Raw genomic sequence first — 25371 nt, 5'->3', positions numbered from 1 at the left:
GCGATCCCAGTTAGTATGATCGGATGTCACATACATGGCGAGCATATCGCCAAGGGTGCGGTTAAATCTTTCCGTGAGCCCGTTAGTTTGCGGGTGGTATGCAGTGGTCTTGCGATGAACAACATGGCATTGAGAAAGCAGAGACGTGACGACTTCTGATAGGAAGGCTCGACCTCGGTCGCTTAGTAGCTCTCGAGGTGCACCATGTCTTAGTATGAAGCGATGAAGGATGAAGGATGCTACGTCCCGCGCAGTGGCACTTGGAAGGGCGGCGGTCTCAGCGTAGCGTGTTAAATGGTCCACAGCGACTATTATCCACCGATTTTCATCTGATGTGGTCGGTAGGGGGCCATAGAGATCAATTCCGATCCGATCGAAAGGTTTGGCAGGGCACGGGAGCGGTTGAAGCGCACCGGACGAGTGGAAAGGCGGTGATTTGCGGCGTTGACAGTCAGGGCAGCCCATAACGAATTTTCGAACGAAATTATACATTCCGCGCCAGTAGAAGCGATGGCGAATGCGTTCGTAAGTTTTGAAAACTCCGGCATGACCACATTGGGGATCGTCGTGAAAGGAGGCGCAGATTTGTGATCGCAAGCTGCGCGGGACAACCAAGAGCCACTTACGACCTTCGGGGGCGTAGTTGCGTCGGTGTAGCAGCCGATCACGAATCGCGAAATGAGCAGCTTGACGTCGGAGAGATCGTGGTACCGCAGTGGTTGACGATCCAGAGAGACAGTTAAAAAGGGAAGCGATCCACGGGTCCTTGTGTTGTTCACCGGTAAAAGAGTCGAGGTCGAGAGATGCGACGGAGTTGGTACCAGTGGTTTCGCAGGCCGAGTCGGGAGGTAAAGGCGAACGCGACAGGGCGTCGGCGTCAGAATGCTTGCGTCCGCTGCGATAGATGACACGAATGTCGTACTCCTGGATTTGCAGTGCCCACCGAGCTAGGCGGCCAGAAGGATCTTTCAATGTGGCGAGCCAACAAAGTGCATGGTGGTCCGTTACCAGGTTGAATGGGCGACCGTACAAATAAGGGCGGAACTTGCGAAGCGCCCACACTAGCGCCAAGCACTCTTTTTCAGTGACGCTGTAATTGGCCTCAGCTTTAGTAAGTGTGCGACTCGCATAAGCGACGACGTATTCGGAGTAGCCCGGCTTGCGTTGGGCAAGGACGGCGCCTAGACCAACCCCACTAGCGTCTGTGTGAACTTCCGTTGCAGCTGTTGGGTCGAAATGCCGAAGAATTGGAGGAGATGTTAGCAGACTACGGAGCGTGGCAAACGCGACGTCGCAGTCAGAAGACCAGGATGAAAGGTCTGCATCACAGCGTAGGAGGTTGGTCAGTGGTGACATGATCGACGCAAAATTTCGCACGAAGCGCCGGAAGTACGAGCATAGTCCGACAAAACTGCGTAATTCTTTCAGTGTAGTAGGTTTCGGGAACTCAGCGACTGCTCGCAGTTTTGCAGGGTCGGGTCGAACACCATCCTTGGACACGATGTGCCCTAAGATGGACAGCTCTCGCGCGGCGAAGCGGCACTTTTTAAGGTTCAGTTGGAGCCCAGCGTTGGTTAAACACGTCAGCACCAGTTGGAGCCGACGCAGATGTGTAGGAAAATCGGGAGAGAAAACGACAATGTCGTCGAGGTAGCATAGACACACAGACCACTTCAGTCCACGCAGTGTGTTGTCCATGAGTCGTTCAAACGTGGCAGGAGCATTACAAAGCCCAAATGGCATTACGTTAAATTCGTACAGGCCATCTGGTGTAATGAACGCAGTTTTCTGGCGATCAGCTTCTGCCATAGGAACCTGCCAGTATCCAGATCGTAAGTCTAAGGAGGAGAAGAATTCGGCTCCTTGGAGGCTGTCAAGGGCGTCGTCGATGCGCGGTAATGGATAGACGTCTTTCCGCGTCACCTTGTTTAATCGCCGGTAGTCGACGCAAAATCGAATCGATCCATCCTTCTTTCGAACTAGAACGACAGGAGATGCCCAAGGACTGTGCGATGGTTGAATAACGCGACGGCGTAGCATCTCTTCGACCTGGTCGTTGATGACGTGACGTTCTGCTGCAGAGACACGGTACGGTCTTTGACGCAATGGCTGGTGCGAACCGGTGTCAATGTAGTGGTGCACTGCGGAAGTCCGACCCAATTGCGGCTGAGAAACGTCGAATGAATTCGCGAAGTGCTGGAGAAGATTAAGAAGCTCGGTGCGTTCATGGGCACTTAAGGTGTCGGCGATGGAACTCGAGAAGGTGTCACTCGATGAGCATTCCAGTGGGGAAAGGGCATGAAGTTCGGTCGAGGCGCTACTGCACGATTCGTCTGGCATGTTAAGGAATAAAGACGAATCGAGGTACTCCACTCGACCGAGACATTCGCCGGCAAGTAGCGTAAGCGGTGCAGAAAGGGGGTTGTGGACGAAAATATTGCTTCGGCCCGCAGTGACGTCGAGTGTAGCGAAAGGCAAGGAAACGGCTCTGCGGCTCATGAAAATGTCGGAAGGTGTAAACATTACTGTAGCGTCGTTATGGTCATCGCAGCAAACAGGGACAACGGCAAGAGAGGCTGGCGGAATTTCAGTGTCTTCACGTACGACGAGTTTTGGAGACCGCTCAAGAGTTTCGTGCAAAGGTTCGTCATACAGGTGCGAAAATTGAACTTCAGCGCGTGCGCAGTCGATGACGGCATGATGTTGTGACAGGAAGTCCCACCCGAGGATAACGTCATGCGAGCACACCGAAAGGACGATGAACTCGACAACGTACATAGAGCCTTGGATGAAAATGCGGGCTGTACAGGTGCCGAGAGGTCTGACTGGCTGTGCGCTAGCCGTACGAAGCGATAGTCCAGAGAGCGGCGTGGTCACTTTGCGTAGGGAGCGGCAGAGCTGGGCGGCTATAACAGAAACGGCAGCACCTGTGTCGATGAGGGCAAATGTAGAAACACCATCGACAGATATGGCGACGACGTTAGCAGGTGAAGTGCGAGGACTTGGGCATTTCGATGACGGCGCAGTTCTTGCCTCTGGAACTGCGGCGTTCAGTTTTCCCGGTTGGAGGAAGCGGGTCGGGGACGCATTGGGGACAGAGATCGCCTGCGAGGAGACGGCGAGCGGGAAGAGTGAGTCGGAGCTGGGCGCTGGGGTGACTGAGACCCGGGAAGATTAGTGTAGCCATACTGCGGTGAAGGATAGGGAGCAGGTAGGTGCGTGGGCGGCGGGTCATACGGTAACGGCCAAGTAGCGTTGTGTTGCGATTGGAAACGACGACGACAATATCGTGCCACGTGTCCTGGAGTACCGCAGGCGTAGCAGATTGGTCGATTGTCAGCAGTGCGCCAGGAATTGCTGACTCGCGGTGCAGGCCAAGGTGTCGAAAGAGGGGTAGAGTGGGGAGCAACTGCAGGCATGGGTGGCAAAAGCTGCTGGCGGGGTCTGCTGCGTACCACCTGGGCATAAGTAAGAGGCGCGGCCACGGGCTGCATAGCCGGCGCATGGGGAACAGTCACGGCCACAGGCTGCTGGTGGGCAGCGACGGGAACAGCCTGAGCTACCTCTTCGGCAATAACGTCGCGGAGTGGTGAGGGCAGACGAGAGGACGGCGGCTGCTGCGTGAAGGGAATCAACGACAGTTGCCGAGCTACTTCTTCACGCACGAAGTCTTTAATCTCTTGCAGGGTTGGTGCGTGGTCAGGAACGGAAGTGAGACTGGAGAGCGAGTCGGCGTGTGAGGAAAATGGCCGAGTCAGGGCGCGCTGCTTGCTCAACTCGTCGAAACTTTGACACAAAGTAACAAGTTCCGCAACGGTGGCAGGATTACGGGCGAGGAGCAGCTGATATGCACCGTCATTTATCCCTTTGAGGATGTGTCGAATCTTCTCCGACTCGGGCATGGTGGTGTTCAGTCGGTTGCAAAGTCCAATGATGTCTTCAATGTAGCTTGTGAAAGATTCCGTTGGTTTTTGTGCGCGAGTCCGCAAGCGTTGTTCGGCTCTGGACTTGCGGACAGCGGGTCGGCCAAAAACGTCAGCGAACAACGTTTTGAAGATGGACCACGTCGTAATGTCGTTTTTGTGGTTGTTATACCACATTTCGGCTACGTCAGTGAGGTAAAAGATGACGTAAGTCAATTTGTCCGCGTCATCCCACTTGTTGTTTGCGCTTACCAGTTCGTAGTTAACGAACCAGTCTTCCACGTCAGTCTCATCAGCTCCGCTAAAGACTTTGGGCTCTCGCAAACGAAGAACGCCGGGGTTGCTGGGGGATGGAGTGGAAGAGCCAGGTTGTGCGTTGTTGGTAGCCATGATGGTAGGTAGCGTTCGGTTGCGCAGCTCCAGGTTGAGGCGACGGCGAATGGCAGCACCCAGGTTCAGGCGACGGGGAATGTCAGCACCCTCCACCAATTGAAAAAGGGTTTATTGGCGACTGTTGCGACGGTGGTCCTACGATGAAACACGATCGGACAAGAGCAACGGTCGAGCAGATGCCGGCGATGATCAGCACGAGCCGAGCGAGCGAAGCCAAGCACCCAGTACCCAAGCGGTGGCGATGTTGTTTGCCAACGATGCGTTTTCTTCTTCACAGTTCTCATTAATATTGTCTAAAAAAAACAAGCACTTATACCATAGGGAATTTTTCATATAAATTCAAAAAAGCAAATAAACACTAATTAGGGGGTAAACAAGCACTTTCAGTGCTCAGTTGCTGTAAAGTAACTACCGGGCTATATGTGCTCCTCTTCTGCAGATGTTGGAGAGCATGACCCACCTGCCACGGCCCACCCGAGCCGAGGCATCCGACGTGGCCAATGCAGTTCTGGACGGAGCCGACTGCGTAATGCTCTCCGGCGAGACCGCCAAGGGAGACTACCCTCTGGAAGTGGTGACCATGATGCACAAGATCTGCGTCGAAGCAGAGTCCGCCTTCTACCAGAAGGATGTCTTCGTCCACCTGTCTCACATTGCTCCCTGCCCCACGGATGGCACCCACACCATTGCCATTGCTGCTGTCACGGCATCCATCAAGTGCCTCGCCGCTGCAATCGTTGTCATCACTACTACTGGCAGGCAAGTGGCATCCCCTTCCTTGTCTCTCTTCTAGCTTATCTGTACCACAGCAATGTACCGTATTTACTCACGTAATCATTGTCGCCCCGTCGGGGTGGTCTAGTGGCTAAAGTACTCGGCTGCTGACCCGCAGGTCGCGGGATCGAATCCCGGCTGCGGCGGCTGCATTTCCGATGGAGGCAGAAATGTTGTAGGCCCGTGTGCTCAGATTTGGGTGCACGTTAAAGAACCCCAGGTGGTCGAAATTTCCGGAGCCCTCCACTACGGCGTCTCTCATAATCATATAGTTGTTTTGGGACGTTAAACCCCACATATCAATCGAAGCTTAATCATTGCACTTTGATGCAAAGTAGGAGGGTGCGAGAATTACGAGGGGAAAACTTTCCACAAAAACGTACAGAGATAATGTGACAAGATTACCAACACAACATACAGAACACGCCGCATCACACTTGCCATTTTGGCTTGGCTTGGATTGAACCTCCGTGCAATATTACTGCACTTGATGCTTAAAATATGGCGCCAGATAAAACTTGCTATCATCATCAGTGGCTGGAACGAGCAGACATTATTGCTGCAGTTTTCAGGGATACGATAATTAGGTAGGGGTGCGAGAATTATAAGAGTGCGAGAATTACGCGAGTACATTCGGCATATGAAGCCCAAAGGCGGATCCAGCCACTTTGTAACATGTCAATGTGCGCTCACAGCGGTTCCAAGTGAAGGAGTGCAGACACTTTAAGGGGGGGGGGGGGGGGCAATTGACTTTATTGCTCCTGCAGCCAGCCTTGAAGCTCTCGATTAATAACACTTGCTGCATGTCACCAACATGATGAATTTGCAGCCATGGAACTAGCTCTTCCAACAAGCGCTTTGTCTAAGCGATGTCGCAGGAAATTGTGCCGTAGCGGTACACTTCAGCACAAAGGAAGTCTAGTTCCTTGGGTCCGGTGCCAAATCGCTTAACCACGCTGTCATAGTGGACTGCAGTGTTGACAGTGCCTCCAAACAAATCTGCATGTCTAATGCACAGGACTGCCCACCTGATTGCCAAGTACCGACCCCGGTGCCCCATCCTGGCAATCTCTCGAATGGAGCAGACCGTTCGCCAGGCCCATCTCTACAGGGGTATTCTGCCATTGCTCTACCAGGGTGAGTTAATGCATTTGCATGGGTTATATGAGCAATTTGTGAAAGTCAACTTTTAAAATCCACTTTGTAATAAGGCAAAACATATCTATTATAATGCAGTGATTTATCGTAAAAGCCGGTCACAGCCGGGTTGTATTTTACATCTCCTGTTGGTGCCCTAAAGGGGGGCAATTGCCATGCATGTGTGCATGTGTAGTTTTCAAAACTACATGTTTTTCATTTATCAGAAATAAATGATGTCAAAAACATTCTTTTCAGTTTTAAACATGTTTTTCATTTATCAGAAATAAATGATGCCAAAAACATTCTTTTCAGTTTTAAAAACATTTGTTCCGTATATTAAGCTTTTAAAAACAAATGGCCCTTAAATTTACTCTACTTTCTCATCTTAAATTTCAGTTGGCGCTTTTCACAATTTCGTGCTATTTTTTAAGACAATCGTCTCCCCTTAACAAGGTGCTACAGTGCCAAGTGTAAAGACAGTTTGTCACCTTGTCACTGCTGCTACATTTAAAATGCAATACCACTGCACAAGATAATTTGTCTCCTCTGTGGTGTACCTCGTGTGGTGGTATTGCGTATTTCAAGAAGTACTGAAAGGTATTTCCACGCTTCACTGTGCTACGCTATGCACTGAAATTTGTACACAAACTGTACACCAACTTAAGCTCTGAATTTCCCATATGCATAACTTTTTTTACTTACTAAATGAGATCTAATGGACAATCATGTCGAGGAAAGTACAGGGGAGTTTGTATGAGGGCATTGTAATGTAAATGTGAAAAGTGGATGAAAAGATAACTTGCCGTGGGCAGGGATCGAACCTGCGACCTTTGAATAATGCATTTGATGCTCTACCAACTGAATATAAATGTGGGAGTGTTAGTCAGCGCCACCTCTAGCCATGATGGTGAATGTTGAACACCTATTCAGTCTGTTGTTGTCTTAACAAAAAAAAAGAGCCCTTAAATATACTCTGCTTTCTCATGGCAAGAGAAAAAAGCGTTAACCTCAAAGTAGGTTAAAATAGGATTTAAAAAGCTCAAGAGGGCTCTCAAATTAAATTATTTAAGTTATTAAATTAAATTATAATAAATTCTTTATAGTCTCCTAAAAATTGTCACCTCTCCTCTTGCCATTGCATTTTGCACAATTTCACTAAATCTGCATACTGAGCATTTTTCTCGTTCATTATTTAATGTAAATACCAAGCTGTCACGACAATTAACTCTCACGACAATAAATATTATGAATGTAGTAGGAGCATATGGGCTGAGCATTTTTCTCATTCATTAATAAAATGTGAAGTCTTGATGTGGAGCAATTATACAAAACGAAAACTATGCCACTCAATATAGAGCTGTTTCTGATTTGAAATCTGCATAAAAACCTACGTAAACAAGTTTCATTGCCCTAAGCTATAATATAATTTTTTTGAATAGTATGTCCCCTTGAAAGCTAGTCACTTCAATCATCAGCCTGACTATGCCCACTGCAGGGTAAAGGCCTCTCCCATGATCTGCCAATCGATCCGGTTTTGTGCTTTCTCCTGCCATGTTACAGTCAAACCTCAATATATCAAACACGGATATGTCGAATTATTGCCTATATCGAATGGTTCCTATATCGAACGGAACGCGGGAAATCGCATTATTGATTTTTTATTTCGAACAAAGTTTGACATAATGGATATATCGAACTCAGCCACCCCAAACCGCACGCGCTCCATTGACAGGTGGCGAGCTTTCCCGCAACTCTCGAAAGTAGCGGTAGAGCGGCGGGCGTTTACGAATGCTGCACACATCGATGGCGCCGAGAGCGCCACTTTTAAGGTAGCGGCATTCGCGGGCCGCAGCCTTGCAGCTTGCAGTCGTTGCAGTCTCCATGGTGTCAACGGCACACTGCGCACTTGTTGGGAGGATTCGCTCGCAGGATTTCAAGCTGGACGGTTGTGCCCTCGCGATCTCCGACGCCAGCGTAGCTCCCGCCGACTGGTTCGCCCTCCGCGGTCTCCTGACGCCGTGCAGCAGCTCTCGCATTGTGGCGCCCTGCCCTTGGACTGTTTCGGCTGGATCCCCACTTTCTTATCCCCTTCTTTTTTCCGTGGCTTGCCTGTCTATTTCTTCATCTATTTCCTTCTATTCTTTTTATCCCTCCTTCCCCCCACCCCTATAAGGCACTGGGCCGTGTCGCCTGAAGGCAGACAGAAATTAGGTGCCTTTTTCCACTTCCTTCCAATCACTACCACCACCACTTGTTGCAAGCTCCTCCCGTGTAGCATCGGCAGGCATCAGTCGTTGTGCTCGCAGTGTTCTTGCGTTCGGAGTTAGGCCTGTCGCGCGCTGTGGTGTGCGACAGGCCTAACTCCGAACGGCAGAGCTCACGGATGTGGAGATTGTCACCGAAACTACTGCTGAGCAGCCAAATGAAGACTCTGCAGAGGTGGATCTCGCAAGCGCTGATGGTGCCCCACTCCCGACATCAGATGAGGTCGTAGCTGCCTTGGGCCTTGTGCGCCGCCACTGCGGCGCGATTGAAGGCACCGGCCTATCACTTATGGATCGCCTGGACTATATTGAGGACGCAGTCGTCAAACACGCCATGGCCAACAAAAAGCAGGCTACTCTTTTTCAATATTTTGAACCAACACAATAAATACTATGTTTGAGTCAAGTGAGTATTTACTGCGCCACGCTTGAACGGTTCGTTGGTTGTTTTCAGCAAGCTGTTGACGCATTTTTTTCGTGATTTCTTATATCGAATTCTGGATATATCGAACTATTTTACGATCGCCGCGCTGTTCGATATATTGAGGCTCGACTGTATATCTTCAGATATTTAAATATCATTAGCTTTCCTAGCTTTGTCTCCCCCTCACATGCTTGTTTGCCTTGGCCCATGCCAATTAAAAGCTCAGTGTGCCAAGCCAGTAGTACAGGCAGTGCAGCAGTTATTTAGCGACTTCAAACACAAATATCTTGCGTTCAGTACACAGTAGCACCAGGTTTCATGCAAATAATGCAGAGGCTTACTTTCATACCTTCTAACTTTTTTCTTCACGTAAAGTAAACACATTTCGACCGTGTTTACAATTTTACTAATCTTACCTGAAATTTTACGAAAAATATTTCATTTCCGATAAAAAAAAAATTATAAAATAGTGTAGCATCTGTGATTGGCTACGGCATATTGTCATAGCTTGTCTGTGTGCTATATTCCGCCACCAGTAGAGAACATGTATTGGTGTTATCATCACATACCCAAGTCTCCCGCACTGTCCAGGAGACTCTCGGATTTCGACGATTTTTGTTTGCACGGTTGCCGTAAAAACATCTCTGAAATCTAAATTTGTGTGCGAGTTGTGGCCGCATTGACGAAAGTTCAGGTCAGTCCGTTCCAGGCTTTTTGAGAGCCCACCGCATTTTGTTATAAATGAATTTGAGAGGTGGTCATATAAACGTACAGTAGTCTCAGTGATGCGAAACTGCGACAGATACGAATTCGTGAAATTCTCCAGCCAAATTCATGTGTCCATTGGGCCAATAGTAGTGAAACCGTCGAATGATGGCCATTCGAGAGTAGCATGAGCAAACATTAAAGTATGCGTGCGACCAACGCACGCACTATCTTCTACAGTAACTGTAGGGCAAGGTTACTTACAGAACTGTGGCAGTTGTGATAGCATAAAATGACTTAGTTTTGAACGAAAGTTTTGGCATTCCTGTCCTAAGAATCTAGTAGCTAGCCAAACAAAAGCTTTGACCCACGCTTTCGTGGCAGCCAGCTGCGCCGTCCCGGCCGTTCATGTGCATACCTGCCAAGTCTCCCGGATTTTGACCGTTTTTTGCGGTTTTACGATTGTCATGAAATTTCTGTGCATAATCTGGCCCCATTGACAAAAAATCAGCACAATCTGCTCCAGGGTTTTTGAACCTACCCTATTTTATTATGAGTTTGAGAGGCGTTCATGTAAACGTACAGTATAATTTCAGTGATGCGAAACCGCGGCAGATACGAATTCTTAAATCCCCAAGCCAAATTCCATTATGTTCATTGGGCCTCACTTCGAACGTTCTGAACACATTTCCTAATCGCGGCACGTGATACAAACTCTAGTACGAAAACCGTCGAACGAAGGCCAAGAGCCGCATACTCGAAGTTTCAGAAGTACGCGTGCGACCGGCGCACGCGCTGTCTTCTACAGTGCGTATGATTGTCGTTGCCACAACCGCTGTGGACGAAACTGCGGTCACTCTTGACACGATCATGTATAGCCACAACATAACTGACAGAACCCCGAGAGTGTGCGCTCAACCAGTGAAAGCAACGCTGCTTTACGCAAAACTGCGGCAGATGCTATCGTAGACCGCATAAAACGACTTAGTTTTCAAGGCGCGTGCCTGAACTACTGTTTGCCGCAACCACCGCGCACGAAACCACAGTCGGGGCGGCGCGATGGCGATCTACCAGCTCAGAGGGCACGCAGGGGTAGGTTATAGGCAGTAAATACGGAAAAAAAATAGCAAATGTTAGTTTCACCGCAAGGGCGAAGCAATAAATGCGACAGCAACAACTTGGAATGCAACACTGAAAACGGCAAGCAGATTGAAACGTGCAGCACCCTGCTCACACACAAATGATGCCCGAACACAATACTCGCAGGACGAATTCAACACGTAACGCAAATTTAAACAAAAACTATGCACGATACGTAATCACAGGTACCGATGAGTAGAAATTGACAAATCTCCCAGTTGTTTTACCTCGCCCCGTAACTAACGCTTTCGTTTTAGTGAAAGCCGAAGGCACATGATTCCCCCACCAAAGGATAAGCGTGCGCGCACAGGCATCCATTCATGGGGCAAAGTACACGGAAGAGATAAGCAAGCAGAGGCACATTGCGACGAGCTCGGGGGCGAGCGCGAGTGGCCTTTTTTTTTTTTTTGAGTATTTAGATATGTATACATATATGAAGAATAGCGGCACTGGTGACTGTAAAAAAGTAGCCTGGACTGTTCATATAACTGCTATCACAATAAAAAGGGGCCAGATGCATTTTGGCATTCCTGCCAAAAGAATCTAGTAGTGAGCAAAGCTTTGACCCGCGCTTTTGCGGCAGCCAGCTGCGCCGTCCCATCCGTTCACATGTGTCCCAGGAAGACATACGCGAGTTGTTTAAACTGAAATAGATTCTGCTAGTTGTGTTGATCCTTTGAGACTCTCACCTTAGTGAAAAACTCTACCCTCGGTTGTTTCGTTCGGTTCTCTACCTTAAGTTGTTTCGGTTCGGTGACTCCTATCCACTATAAGACCGCAACGCTGATGTTGGCGCTTGTGATTGAGGCCCCCTTCCCACCCCCTTTTGTTTTTCGCGATTTTTTTTTTGTTTGTATGTCCTTGTACAGGGCGTTTTACAAATTTTTTTGTTGCCAGGTTGGCAGGTATGATCACTAAAGGCATTGATCTACCTTGTTTTTGTGCAGGTGAGCGCCAGGCTGACTGGCCTGCTGACGTTGATGCTCGCATTGAGTACGCCCTCGAGGTTGGCAAGCTGCGTGGTTTTCTGCGCAAGGATGACGCCGTCATCGTCGTGACCGGTTGGCGCAAGGGCGCCGGGGCCACCAACACCCTGCGTGTTGTGTACGTCTAAGGCGGCCCCCACCACCAGCCAGTGCAATGCGTATATTGCGCTGCGCAATCGCAGTTGCCTGTCGGGAGGTGTGAAGCCGCTGGCGGATGTATTTCACCCGTTCTGAACGGGATTGGCGGGGAGGGGGCTGTTCGCGAAAGGCCTGGTATGGATTGTGTCCTCCTGTAGTCTTTTCCCTAAGGTTTATTACACCAAACCTGCGCGATGTTTGAAATCCCTTTTCCCCACCCCCATTGCATCCTTCATTCGACGTATGTTTTTCAAACTTGGTTGCATTATCTCTTGTGCAGTTTGTGTGAGAGGAAGTGACCACTTCTGTGGTTAGACTTCTGAAAGCAAAAGTAGTAGACCAAAATGAAGTCTCTAGTCTGCAACTCTGCTGCCAGCACATGCTTGCTTGTAGAGTGGCAGCTGTAACAAAATTTTCACAATTGTGTTAAATTTGTGGCACTGCTGTTTGTGCAGTACCACCCTAGTGATAGATGTGTTGAGCCGGTCGCGAAAGGCCCCTTCTCTGTCATTCCCATACATGTACAGCAGTGGTGCCACACGCAATCCAAAGGAAATTTGAGGATCACATTTTGATGTTTCTCACTCTCTAAAGCATGGCCACCAGCAGCATTAAGGCACTTTAGAGCACAGGTGCAATTGTAATGGCAGATCATATACAGGGCAATCAAAACTTCAATTGATGCAGTTTGAACATGCGAATTATGTTGTTCTTAACCATTTTCCACTTAAAGCTTAAACCTATTTCATTGTATATAGGTGCTGGTGGCATCATTTTAAGTGATCCAGTCAATTATTTGAACTCTCAGAATAAAACTTCATCGAGCAGCTGCTGGCAACCGGTTTGAAAGTGTGCTGTGATCCCCATGTTGTGAAATGTATGAAGATGTAGGAAGGTGTCCGTGTGATCAGATAATTAAAAGAATCTCTCTGCCTTCCATTTGCAATTTCTCATTCTGCACTCCAGCTTTTGTGCAAGTTCCTGCAGTAAAAACTGCATTAGGTGTTGCTGTGCATCACATTTCAGTAGTAATTAACATTCGCTATACTGTAATAAAATCTTTGCTTTCTCGCACTGTTTTACAAATAAAAGCCTTGCGCGGCGAATGCAATAATGCACTTTCTCAATTTACAGGTATGTGCCTGAGAACAGAATGTTTGAGGGTGTCGAGGGAGACCACCATATGCCTTGAACCTCGGTCCAAGCTTTGCCTGCTTCCAAGACCATGCATGCTGTGCAAAATTGCAAGGTGGTGGCAAAAATAAATGCAAAAACTGTTTATTCTCCCCACTCCCTGCTTGGCATGCTTGCTCCTTGTGCTCTCAAAGGGGATGAGCTGGCAGCACGACACCCCTGCATTCTCCGAATCCCACACGATGTCCTTTGCCTTGGCAGTAACCTGCATGCAAAAATGTGTGGATGGGTTGTTTGCATGCTGTAGATTAATGTACAGGGGCCTATTATACAGCGGCGTATGTTGTTTGCATGCTGTAGATTAATATACAGGGGCCTATTATACAGCGGCGTATGCTGCTTTGAAAAGCTTACTGTTGGCACTGTGGCATTTAACGCCACACTCAACAAATGCACTTTGTCTGCACCTGCTCACACGAAAACTATAGCAAATGGTGATTTGGTAGAATAAACTGATCGAATTCGGATAGTATGTTGCATATGAAAACTGTGGTGACCCATCTAACCTGCACAATATTTCTAAAGCTGGTATTGAGAACTTTGTGCTGAAGGCACATGTAGCAAAGAAGCAGTTGGCAGTTCACAATTTTTTTGAGAGGTCTGACCAGCAGTAAATGGCTGATAAACTTGTGGACCTTACACCTCTGCTTTATGATCATTGTGTGCAGTTAGGTTTTCAAATTAGATCGGATAAAATCAATGCCTAAGCATAATGTGTGATGTCACCTTGCACACAGTCTTGTATCTGAGAACTTCTGATAATCAAACAAAATTTAGAGGTCCCTTCGAGGTTGAATTAACGAGAGTAGACTTTATTTATTGAGTTGCACCCTTTTATAGGATGCGGGATATGCGGCATCCTATACGGGTTGATCAGAATGAGTGCTTGTAAACTTGCTTATATTAGTTTGCTCCCCTGTGCCTCTTATTTTAAGGGGTCCAGCTGCGTAAATAATAATGCGATCTAGGACAAGTGTAATAGTTCATGCTTACCTTTAAGGATAACTTCGTCCTCATCTTTCAAAAATGTCCTCGTTTCTCCGTTGTTCAGGGGAACAGGCTTCGTTCCCTTCCAGCATAGCTCAAGCATCGAACCATAGGAGTCCTCAGTCTGAAATTGTAGTTGCAAAGCGTGGGACGTATGAATGCCTAATACGAGAGCACTTTGGGAGTTGAAGAAACGTGTACACAACTTGCACACCAACATCTTATTTTTTTCAACATTCTTAACACAAATGGAAGAGTCGCACCAGGTATCACATGCAACACATCTGTTGGCAATGCCTCGAATCATATTCAAAATCTTTCTTGAGCCAAGTCCTTTCTATTCACCTCATTGTATATTTCACACATAGAGCAAGCACTTGTATTCTGCCCCTGTGAACGCTATTGCTAGGTTTCTTGAGGGACCTTAAAGAAAGAATGCATGATTCACAAAAATGTAGTGCTTCACCATTGGATTATCTGGTGAGCACGTGGCAAAGATGAAAAGCAGATTGCATACATGCCTCAGGCCCCTCTTACACACATTCACACGTGCATTGTTTGCTGGCACATTAGTGAGTAATGAAATGATCCATGAGCTGGTGATTAGTAAATGCAACAAAGTTTCGCAGTTTGTTTAAATATAAAAAAATGCACAGCAGGTGCCATGACCATTTCCAGTAGGAACACACAGCTGTTGGCATGTGCGCATTCTTACTGAACACGAAGCTCATACACACGTGACGCTAAAAGTGATTGGTATTTCGTGGTTGAAGGGCCGGGGGAAAATGTAACATATGCATGAGGCTTCGTTTTTCTTTCTTTTGTCACTGAATCTCTCAGATACTATGTCATCTACCATGAATATTGTTCGCCAAATATAAAACGGGTGTTGTGGGAGTCAACATCCTCACATTTCGTTGGCAGTAATAAGCTATGATCAGTCGCGGATTCAACCGCCATATCAAAACTGTTCAGTGAAACGTCTGGTGTGGGCGATTTCTCGTGGCCTCCGGGTCATGTCGCTACAAAACAAATGGGACACAAACTGAAGGTGGTCGACACAAAAGTGTGCGCATCACTTTAATCCTGAATTCTTATTTCTGTCCGTGAGGAGTGCACAAGTGAGCATATTGTAGTCCAGAAAGCATTGTAGCCTCACTTCCATTGAAAGCCACAAAGCAGCAGCTCGGGAAGCAATCGAATAAGGAGCCTATGAGCACAGCACAACTTTTTTTTTACACCATTGTCACGCAATCAGTGCTAGTGAAAAATTTTTGAAAGTAGCCGATGGAGACAGAAGACAAAGTTTTCTATGCGTAGTTTAAATTCGCACTTATCACAAGCTGTGGACGCCAAAGAAAACTGCATATTTACCGATCCACTGATGGTTCCAGAACCCAGCAAGTCTCCGGGGTTCAGGTTGCAACCAGTTATGGTGTGGTGAGCCAGTTGCTGTTTCATGGTCCAATACATGTACTGCGGTGAAGAAACACGTAGTTACCAGCCTATGACAGCAGCGCCACGTATATAGATCGTTGTGTGCCACAATGAACTGTTCTGCTGGTGTAGATGATTGTAGGTAACACTTATGTCGGTCACTTCCGAATGCGATCAGGCTTGATCTGGATCTAATTTCTTGACCACAATTGGCTTTTTTACTCAAGCTGCAGGAGGTAGTTAATCGATGGTGAGCTCAATCATCAGTGCACCATGCAACACATGTATAAAGGATCTTGATATGGAAACGACTTATGGGCTCAACGTTTCAAGACAGCACAGAGGCTACTGTATGAATGCTCTTAATTGCTTAATTTTGACCACCTGGTTGGTGTTCATTAATGTGGATGACACACATGAAAAAAGGATGAAAAAAGATTCTTGCATTTTACACCTCATAATTTATTGCAATTCATTTTGTTGCATCTTCCTGAAAGTTTTTTTTTTTCTTTCTAGTATATCTAACATGACACTACATCAACTCTAGGGGTGCACGAATATTCTAGATTTTGATTTTTTTTTAATGTTTGCTATTCGATTCGATTTGCACTGGAATTTTACTATTTGAACTTCCTAAAGGCAGGTAGTCATCGTCTAAATGGCAATAACCCCTTCGGATTTTTTTTTTTTTTTTGCTTCTCCCTATTACATTCTTGTATTGTCGCAAAGTTGCCTTTCAGACTCTGCTACAGTCACAAGTGTATTGATTCAATAAAGCGCTAGTTCTAACATGGAGATGATAAAGGTGGCAAATGTTGGGGCTCAATTAATGCTGTTTTGGACCCAATGTTTGGGCAGAAAGTTGAAGAAATCAGGTTCAGATTTTTAGCATCCAAAGTTTCAGTGCTTGTGTATTGATATCTGCAAGGCAGATTCGCAAGTCTGGACTTCAAGGGAGCACACCTTTGTGTGCCACGTCATTTGGGCTTCTTCACAAGTTGAAAAAGGAGGAGAGGCTGAGGAAGTAGCATCTTTGCTTTTCAAGTGTGTAGAGTTGTCCGCAACACTTTGATTGCACCGAATCAAGTACTTAAATACAATTTGGCCTCTGCATTGCCTTATTCTTGATAAGATGACTATGAAGGACCACCCTGCCAGCACTTTATTAACCTAACCAAAAGAAACATTTAGATGTTCCTATCGTATAAGAATTTGCTTAAAATCCTCCCTAACCTTTTCCTGCTATTTCACTTTGAGGTATCCTAGAAATATCCTAGTAATGTTTGAAAAATATTCTATTTGCACTCACACTTAAATATCCGAATTAGCTTCGCACCCAAAATTTCGCTATTTGGACAGCTCTACTTAACTCTCTTGAGTTTAGCCCACATGCTTGCGTACATGTCATAACATGGCACACTTCAAGAAATTTTCGGTTCTTGCACATGCATGAAGAAACAATAAGAACTAGATCTGCCGAATATTGCAGTGCTGCGCAGACCCTCCATTTCGAAAAACAATCCCTGTTTGTTTTTCTTGCCTGACCAAATCTTCCTCGTAGGCGCAGTTTGACGAAAGCTTGCCCATGGGCAATATTATGCACCACTGAGTTCGCCGATTGGCTCTTCGCCTTACGAAACAGCACCTTGGCCTTAAGGCAATGCAGTTTCAGCCACGCAGTCAGCATTTTCATTTTTCTGTGCTGCCCTCTGCAGTTTTGTACAGCCTTAGACACCGGGAGAAGCGGTATCGCCAGAACGAAAGCCTCCAAGATAAAGAAGCGTGTCACTACCTCAGCGCGAGGGAAAAAGTGCCCCTCGCTCCGTATTTCCTGGGCTTGCCGCTATGACACGTACTCATTTGCGGGGAGCCCTGCTCGGTCATTGGGTGCGCGCTGACGACGTATCATGGATGTTGTGTGACATTGCAGAAGTGGGCGGAGTCGCGTGGATGGGCTACTCTTTCCGCTTCCTATGGCAGAGAAGGGTGGCGAGCCACGCGAAAGTTTGGAACCGGCTGAGACGAATGCTCTAACTCCTGTCACTTCCTTATTGTAGCACATATTTACAAAATTCTTGCGGCAGCATGTTCACGTAGCAAAAGTGCGGAACTCTTTACTGCCCTTTAAAAACTGCTCTACATCCAGCCAGTGCTGACAAACGTATAATGTACTGTCATTATTAAAGTCCGATCGAGTTATTGTATTGCTTTGAGTGCTTGAACACATTAAATAACACCCATTAATTTCTTCACAGGGCAAGTACTTATTTAGTCGTGTAATTTAGGTTCTTGTTTCAACTGGGGCGCTATGTAAATTAAAGAGCAATAAAGGGGGCACAAGTTATGTAAGCAAGTATGGCAAATTTCTTTGTCCAAAAGTGCTTGTTCTTTGTTGGTGTTATGGAGCTTGTCTAGTTCAGGAGTGCCATCATTCAGTAACAGTTAAGACAGATCGTGTAATTCTAGTAGATATTAGTTTTGCTAGATAATCAAGTTGCATTTGCTCACCTTGAAGTTGGATTTGCACACAGTAGTTGCTGCTGCAGCACCCTTTGCTGTCGAGAAGAAATATGATGTTTAAGTCACTCATTTGCTTTTGTAAATGTAGAAATTTGAACACTGCAGCTGCATATATTTAGTGAGTCAGATTTTTCTTTTCTTTTAATAATTAGCCTTCACAGTATCTATGCAGTCACTAAGACTATATTAATTTTCAGCTCAGCCTCTTTTCACTGAGCATTTTATGTGGTCTAGTACTTCAGTAGTTTTATCTTAGCCATTCAATAACATGCTTTACAGGAGGCAAAGTTTGTTTCTTGTAATTCAACATCAGTTGATAGGCGACAGTCCACAATTGAAATGATAAACAGCGCAAACTTCAGAGACGAGAGACAAACGAGTGCAACACATACAAGCACGTGTGTGTGTGACTAATGCATGCCCAAATGTATTAAAGGAAAAGAAAAACTATATTTACTCACGTTTAATATCCACCAGAAGGTTGATATCATAGTTGTAGTGGTCTGAATGAGTTAAGTAAGGCATGGGAGCTGGGTCTTGTGGTACATTTGCACAGAGGAAGGGTTCAAGTGCTTCCATGGTAACGACCCAAGGACTGATGGTGGTGCCCAGGTTTTTGGCCGTGAATGGGCCCAGCGGCACATACTCCCACTTCTGCAAGTCGCGTGCTGCACACAACAAAAGTGATATCAGCATTTCAAAATGCTGCAAACACATTTCACGAGATCGCTGAATGTTGGTGCAAACACCTGGGATGTTTGTTGGAAAAAAGTGTGCAACATGTCTGATTCCTAAATGATAACTCATCGACATTGGCACAGTAAAATGGACCGATTTGTAAAAAATTCATGTATATTCGCATAGTAAAATGTAAATATGTAGGGAAAATAGCTGATGAGTGCAGCGAGTTAGGCGGGTTGATAAAGATGCATAACTTCGAATTCTTTGCGCAAAAAATACGGAGACAAAAGGAAGGGAAATATTTGTCTTTTTTGTCTCCGTATCATTTGCGCAAGGAATTCAAAGTTATGAAAATAGCTAGACAGATGTTAATGTGTTGTTATGAGTTTGCTGAGTTACTGACATTGAACTTACAACTTATTATAATACGAGTCATACAGGCAATACCTATTTCTTCACCCTTGAAAAAGCAACTGGCTAAAGAAATGTAGTTTGTCCAATCTCCTCTGTCATTTCCTATAAGTAAGCATTCTCTGCTTTCCTCCTCCTTTCCACTCATAGCATGGGGTGAGAGGAAGGTGTTCACAGTATATTTGAATTGCATTTCATTTTACATGCTTACCCATATCATGGCGACCATGTACAGATGCAGACGGTAATACCAAGTTACAGAATGTGTTCCACGAGATGAAATTTCGCAGGCTGCACTTCTTGAAAAATGATTCTTTAAACTGGGAGAGCATTAGAGGTAACTTAAGAGGAGATTATGGCTGAGTATTTTTGCGGCTAATGCCGCGAAAGTATTGAGCCATAGTTGAGATGTGGCTTTTTCGTCAAGTTTCCCTTTTTCGTCAAGCCATTTCATCAAGTTTCCCTTCACAGCTTTGAATGTGTCACTACAATGGCAATGTCAGTATGTACTATAAGGGATTGTTCCTGGATGTGTAAAGATGTAGTCCCAATATCCTCATGGAACTGAAAGAATATGCTTGAGAGTGATCTAAATATACGATCCGAAATCAAATGGCCATCACATTTCTACAACTTAGTTATCATAAACAATAATGTGCTTTGTATATACACTGAAGAATACTTGTTGATAACATACACACATTTTGCAGTGTTATATCTTTTCACTGTTGAATGGTTGCCCATGCATGATTCTAACTAGAATTGAAACGGAATTAATTTCCTTTCGTTTTCTCCACACATCCATATTCATGTTAAAGGGGCTTGTTGATGAATGGATAGAACACTTGGTCGAGGGCATGTTTAGCCTACCAAATTTTTACCTAAAGAAATTTGAACTCGGTATTCTTAAATCTTACCGCTCCAGTCATTCATGAGCACCATTCCAAAGATATGGTCATGAGCCTGCTGCACTGGCACTGGATCACCCAACTTATTAGCTGGACCAACGAAAAACGCCATCTCCAGCTCAAAGTCCATCAGCCGACAAGGTCCGAACACAGGAGGCTTGGCTGTAGTAAGAGAAACCGCATGAGATCACTACTTTGGCTTAGCGTTTAATGCAGTCCAATTCTTAAATAATGCATGAAGGACATATTGACATTTCCAATGTGAGCACTGCAAAGCAATTATGTGATGGATTCCTGGAGCTACTTTTGTATACAATTCTATGTTAAAGGTGCAACACGTGCCATAGGTAAATTTTTTTGCAACTGTGGGCATTACATGTTTTCATTAAACACACTTCTAATGGTTGGATAGAGAATTTGCCACAAAACAGGCGATAGATATGCACCTTTGCGATGCTAATGTCTTTTGAAGATGGGTAATTGAGTTACCTACTCTCTTCTATGAATACATTTAAAAGCAGTGGTTTCATACTCACTCTTGATACAGCTTATGTCAACTTAACTTCTATTAGTATGCTAGTTAACACATGCGTAGGCAAAGGCTTTCTGCATTTTTTATTTAGTGAGTGATGATGAGTGGTTAATTTAACTGGACTGAAGTCTGACATAATATTTACGTGGTCATGAACTCGGCACAATGCTTACCGTCATCGGGCCTGGTTTGGCCATTTGGACGACGTATCGGAGTTCCCGAGACAACGACTGAAGAGGAACGACCGTGGTACCCAACAGGCAAGTACTTCCTGCAAAGCAGTGGGCAATAATTCATTATTGTACATCTTTAACACTGCATTTACATTAGAGGACAGGCCTGTGCAGGGTGTGGCTACATAAGAATGTTCTTTCTTACCAGTTAGGCAACAGGGGATTGTCTTTGCCACGAAACATTATGCCAACGTTGGTGGCATGGTTCATAGACGAGTAGAAGTCGGTGTAGTCGCCTGATGAATCAAATTATACAAACAATGAGCATACACCTTGCCTAACGTACTCAACACACCGTGCACCTTACCGATTTGTGCTGGCAAATGCATTGTTGCTTGCGACATCGGAACCAGTGCCCTTGGGAAAGAGACAAATGATAACTGGGGCTTATTCTTCATTACTAAATACGGGACAGATGTGGTGACAATTAGCGCAAGATGAGCATTGCAGTGTCAACTCTGAAGCTTGTCAAGAATTGCTTTTTTTCATTATGCCAGAAGGGTTTATTGCAATTTTACTATTAACAAGGGCAGTTAGATTTATATGCTTGCCATTTCACTGTCACACATTCTAAAATGAGTATGCAAAAAGACATCCCTGTATTAGAAAAAAAGCTAGTAGTTTGTGTCAATAGTTATCTAGACGAATTATGACATCCTTTTATATGGTATGTGGAGCATTTGGTAAATAAGGTTGGCAAAAAATGAAAAAAAGAAAAGAATAAGCACTGTTTTTTTTTTTTTGAGTTACAGAATTTCTTTTATTTCTAGCTTCTCACGAGCTGACGCATTTGTTTCTGTCTAATGCCCCTTCAAACTGTCATGTGTATATCTTTTTTGTTATCAGACATGTTAACTGGTTCAGTAATTTTTCAAAGCCTTAAACACACTTATTTTTCTTTTTTCCCCTGTTTTCCAATTCAGTGCAGCTCTTCTTCCATTTATATTGAGGCAATTGTGTGCAGTGTATTTTGTGGACACTATCACTAGCTTGTCTCAAACCAATTTGCTTTTGCCCTTTAAATAACAGTAATAAATCAACAGTTCAAAAAGAACACGAGACAGAGTGAAGCCAGAAAGTAAGACTTGATTAGGAAAACCAGCTCATGCAGATGAAGCGATCAGTTTTTGTCAAAGTAACCATGCACTGCTCTACAAGCAGCATTACTTACTTGGCTTTCAGAGCTATGTCATCTTTCAAGACTGGCTCGTTCTTCGATAGCAACTTCTGAATCACTTGTCTGGCCTCCACCCATGCTGGTCTGCCCAGTGCCATGAACTCATTTAAGGTTTTCTATTGGAATACATGCAAAAAGTCAACTTTTTCTCCAGGGTAACATTTCTTTAGAAGTATTACTACATACCTGTTCAAACACATGCTGTGATTGTTTCAAGTGGGGCCCAGTGAAGAAGTGCTTGACCACGGTTAGATCAAGGATGTAGTCTCCAATGGCTACGCCAGGGCGAGGTGTTTTCTGTGGGAGATCAATAATGGGTTGGAATATTTTACAGCAATGCACAAGCCATGTAGTAGGGAAATACAGTATAGTTTTGAGCAGGCAACAATATTTTTGAGTGCGCTGTGCTATAGAAACATTGCATTCTACCTACACTGAAATGCAGTGGGTCGGAATTCAACCTTTGACACTATTTGTCGATAAGCTGAAGATTGTCAAATATGCAAAAACGGTGACTCAAGTAGCGGATTTCATGCACTGAAAGAAGTGAAACTCTCGTGGCATCGTAATGTACTACCACAATTTCGTTTATCACCAACTAACCTTGAAACAAATAGCAATTGGCTATTTGAAGCAACACTGTTATTTTTTTAACTGTGTGAGCTTTTTGTATCCTCGGAAGTGCACAAATACTACACTAGTTGATATCCAGAATCTCGTATTCATTTATCCTCACTGTTCTGATCAACAACCGAATCAAATAATACAATATTTCTGTCATTTCCTGCGAAAGTTTCAGCTAAACTGCTGTGACATGTACACGTGTTACTGGCCGATAATTTTTGCTGTCACAATGTACACCCTCTGCCATTACGGTACTTCTCATACTGCAGTACTGTTGAGCTTGCTATCTCGAGTTTTTAGCCCGTGAGTCTAGTCTTACCAGCATGACACGCTGTGCTGCATGCGCGTTTCTCAGAGAAAGCACACCAAACATTTTTCTTGTGAGGCATGTTGGATTGGTCAGTTTGGAGATGCCCTTTCAAATATTAAAAACCAATAGAGGAAGCTAGTATATGCACACAATTGTTTCCCATGTACTGTTAGGTACAGGGAGGGAGAGGAACAGTCATAGCTTTACTTCCATATGAGCTAACGGGCTCCATCTGTAGCCCTATGTTAACTTATCTCTGAATGTACAGTATGCTTCCATGTAGATATTTAGGACCTGCCATGTTTGTGTAGCACCTCTGTTGCAGAGAACCGTAATAATTCTTTATTTGTGACAGGTTTATTTTCAGTCTCTTCTACATTTTGCTATTGTGTCGAAGTAGCGATAATGAACAGCAATCATATCATAATATCTAGTGTTTTACATCCCAAAACCACAATGCGATCATGAGAGATGCTGTAGTGGAGGGTTCCAGAAATTTTAACCGTCTGATGTTCTTTGACGAGCACTGACATCATACAGTACACAGGCCTCTCGCATTTTGGCTCTGTCGAAATGCGACCGTTGCGCCCAGGTTTGAAACCGCAAGCTTCGGGTCAGCAGCCAAGCACAATAACTGCTCCACCGTGGTGAATAAGAGACAGTGAACAAAGATTCCTTGGACAAAATAAATCTCGAAGCTCTTTAAGGCAACTAAGTCAAATGACAGGCATGAAATGTGGATCCAAGTGATAACTAGAACAGGAGCAACTGATTTACTTTTCTAGCTGTCATTGTGTGAGTGCATAACAATGTATTTCAATTCTACTCATCCAAACTTTATTACAGTTGTTTAATAACACACCTTTATCGATATTTACAGTAATAGCATATTGACTTCAGAAGTGTATCAAGTTCTATGTATATAATGCTGCCAATAAACATGGTTCACACCGTGTATTACTCTTGTGTAATATATCCATCTTTTTTGGATGTTATACACCTTTCATGAAACCTACCCTTTCATGATTCCCTACCCCTAATGTTATTTTGTTTTTCTGAGCAATGGCTACAAAGCTAACAGCTTTTGATGACACATTCGTTACATAATTGACATTGGCGAAAATGCGGTATAATTTACATTGGCGAATCTAGGGGTGCTGGAGGGGGGGGGGGATCCGGATGTACTGACACAACTCTGTTTTCTTAATCTTTAAGCTGAGTAGGGGTGTTGCAGACCCATATTTAACTTTTAAATGTCAAGCTTTTCATTGTTACCCCACACCCTTCTTCTTACAGAAAAATAGCGCGTCCAACCCATCAAAACCTGAACTCTGTAAACTAAGGTGTGAGTGAATCAACAACATTGTGCTTTGTATTAACTTGTTTGATATTTGAAAACTGCGTTATCACGCTTGTTTTTTTACACAGATCATTATCGGCACATTGCTTTCACAAGAGCTTAACATAAGTCGTCAATATTTGTCTCAACAGATACACGACTGTCAGATAACCACTGCACTTGGATTCTTTTATCTATGCAAGCCATGAACTTGCCTATAGAAACAGTAAACTTTGTCCTGCGTTCAAGGGTTACCCGCACGCAATGACAACATAAGTATGTCACTCAAAGCGAGTAAACTCCTTCTGAAAAAAAAAAAAAAAGAAAACGTTGCATCGATGATGAAGCGTGAGGTAACGTGCAGTGCTGTCCATTATTTATTTCGTTTCGCTGACCCAGCTGTTCCGAAAATCACCGAACACTCCCATTATCAAGATCTCCGAACGTAAAGTTTGAATAACGCGCCTCACAATCACGTGACAAAGCTACCAACATATCGTCAGAGCGCGCAACATACAGTCAGACGCTACTACCACCATGGCTCGTTGCAGTTGCACACTTCATTTTTCATTTATTTAGTAGAAATGTTGCTGAGCATAACACCCTGGACATTTTTGCGCCCATGAACAGAGGGCACCGTAATCGCGCGGTCTCGCGCCGCGGCACGCCCAGCACCTCGTACGCGAAGCCGGAAAGTTAAAACCACCGGTTGGAAAACTGTTACAGCGCACTGCTAATGGCTAAAAAGAATGCCCCGTACGACCAACTGGGGACCCGAAGAGTCCATGCTCTTGCGCAAGAACAGTAGCCGCGCAGGTACCAGCTACAATGTGACGGTGATGCCTTCGTTGGACGAAGTATCACGAGTTGAGCTCTTTGAACAGCATGCATTATACATACGTTTGTCGGTGTAGAGAAGATCCCGTACGGCAGGTTTTCGTACGAAAAGTCACAATCCTCGGGCACGGACACAAACGACATGTTCAAGCGGTCGGTTTCAGCACAACAAGCAGACAGTGGGTTGCGAGAGGCAAGTGGCGTCGGACCGGTGCGAGTATGTGAGAGGGAGATGATGGGGGTGGGGAGTCGTTTCAGCTGCGGCGTGCTCTTCATTTCCTTATCGCTTGGTTT

The 25371-nt window shown here is 45.1% G+C and overlaps 2 protein-coding genes across 4 annotated transcripts in view; one reads left to right on the top strand and one right to left on the bottom strand.

The window, feature by feature from the left end:
• LOC119172236 (pyruvate kinase PKM) overlaps window positions 1-13177 on the top strand; it is a 35123-nt gene extending 21946 nt beyond the window's left edge. For all 3 annotated transcript variants that reach the window (XM_037423270.2, XM_075893466.1, XM_037423271.2), the window contains exons 9-12: window positions 4756-5075; window positions 6109-6227; window positions 11711-11867; window positions 13022-13177. In XM_037423270.2, the coding sequence (XP_037279167.2) occupies window positions 4756-5075; window positions 6109-6227; window positions 11711-11867; window positions 13022-13079 (654 nt within the window). In that variant the 3' untranslated portion in view covers window positions 13080-13177. The remainder of the gene's footprint in view (window positions 1-4755; window positions 5076-6108; window positions 6228-11710; window positions 11868-13021) is intronic.
• On the bottom strand, window positions 13150-25371 carry Faa (fumarylacetoacetate hydrolase). Its single transcript, XM_037423272.2, has 12 exons — window positions 25141-25371; window positions 22154-22264; window positions 21962-22083; window positions 21098-21147; window positions 20936-21026; window positions 20731-20828; window positions 20035-20187; window positions 18487-18693; window positions 18014-18060; window positions 15443-15544; window positions 14075-14192; window positions 13150-13286 (listed from the first exon to the last, which is right to left on the bottom strand). The coding sequence occupies exons 1-12, from the start codon at window positions 25351-25353 to the stop codon at window positions 13210-13212; spliced, it is 1389 nt and encodes a 462-aa protein (XP_037279169.2). The 5' UTR covers window positions 25354-25371; the 3' UTR covers window positions 13150-13209.

This window comes from Rhipicephalus microplus, chromosome 4 (assembly GCF_043290135.1).
Source record: "Rhipicephalus microplus isolate Deutch F79 chromosome 4, USDA_Rmic, whole genome shotgun sequence".
NCBI classification, from domain to species: Eukaryota; Metazoa; Arthropoda; class Arachnida; order Ixodida; family Ixodidae; genus Rhipicephalus; species Rhipicephalus microplus.
This window is presented reverse-complemented; position numbering and strand designations above follow the sequence as displayed.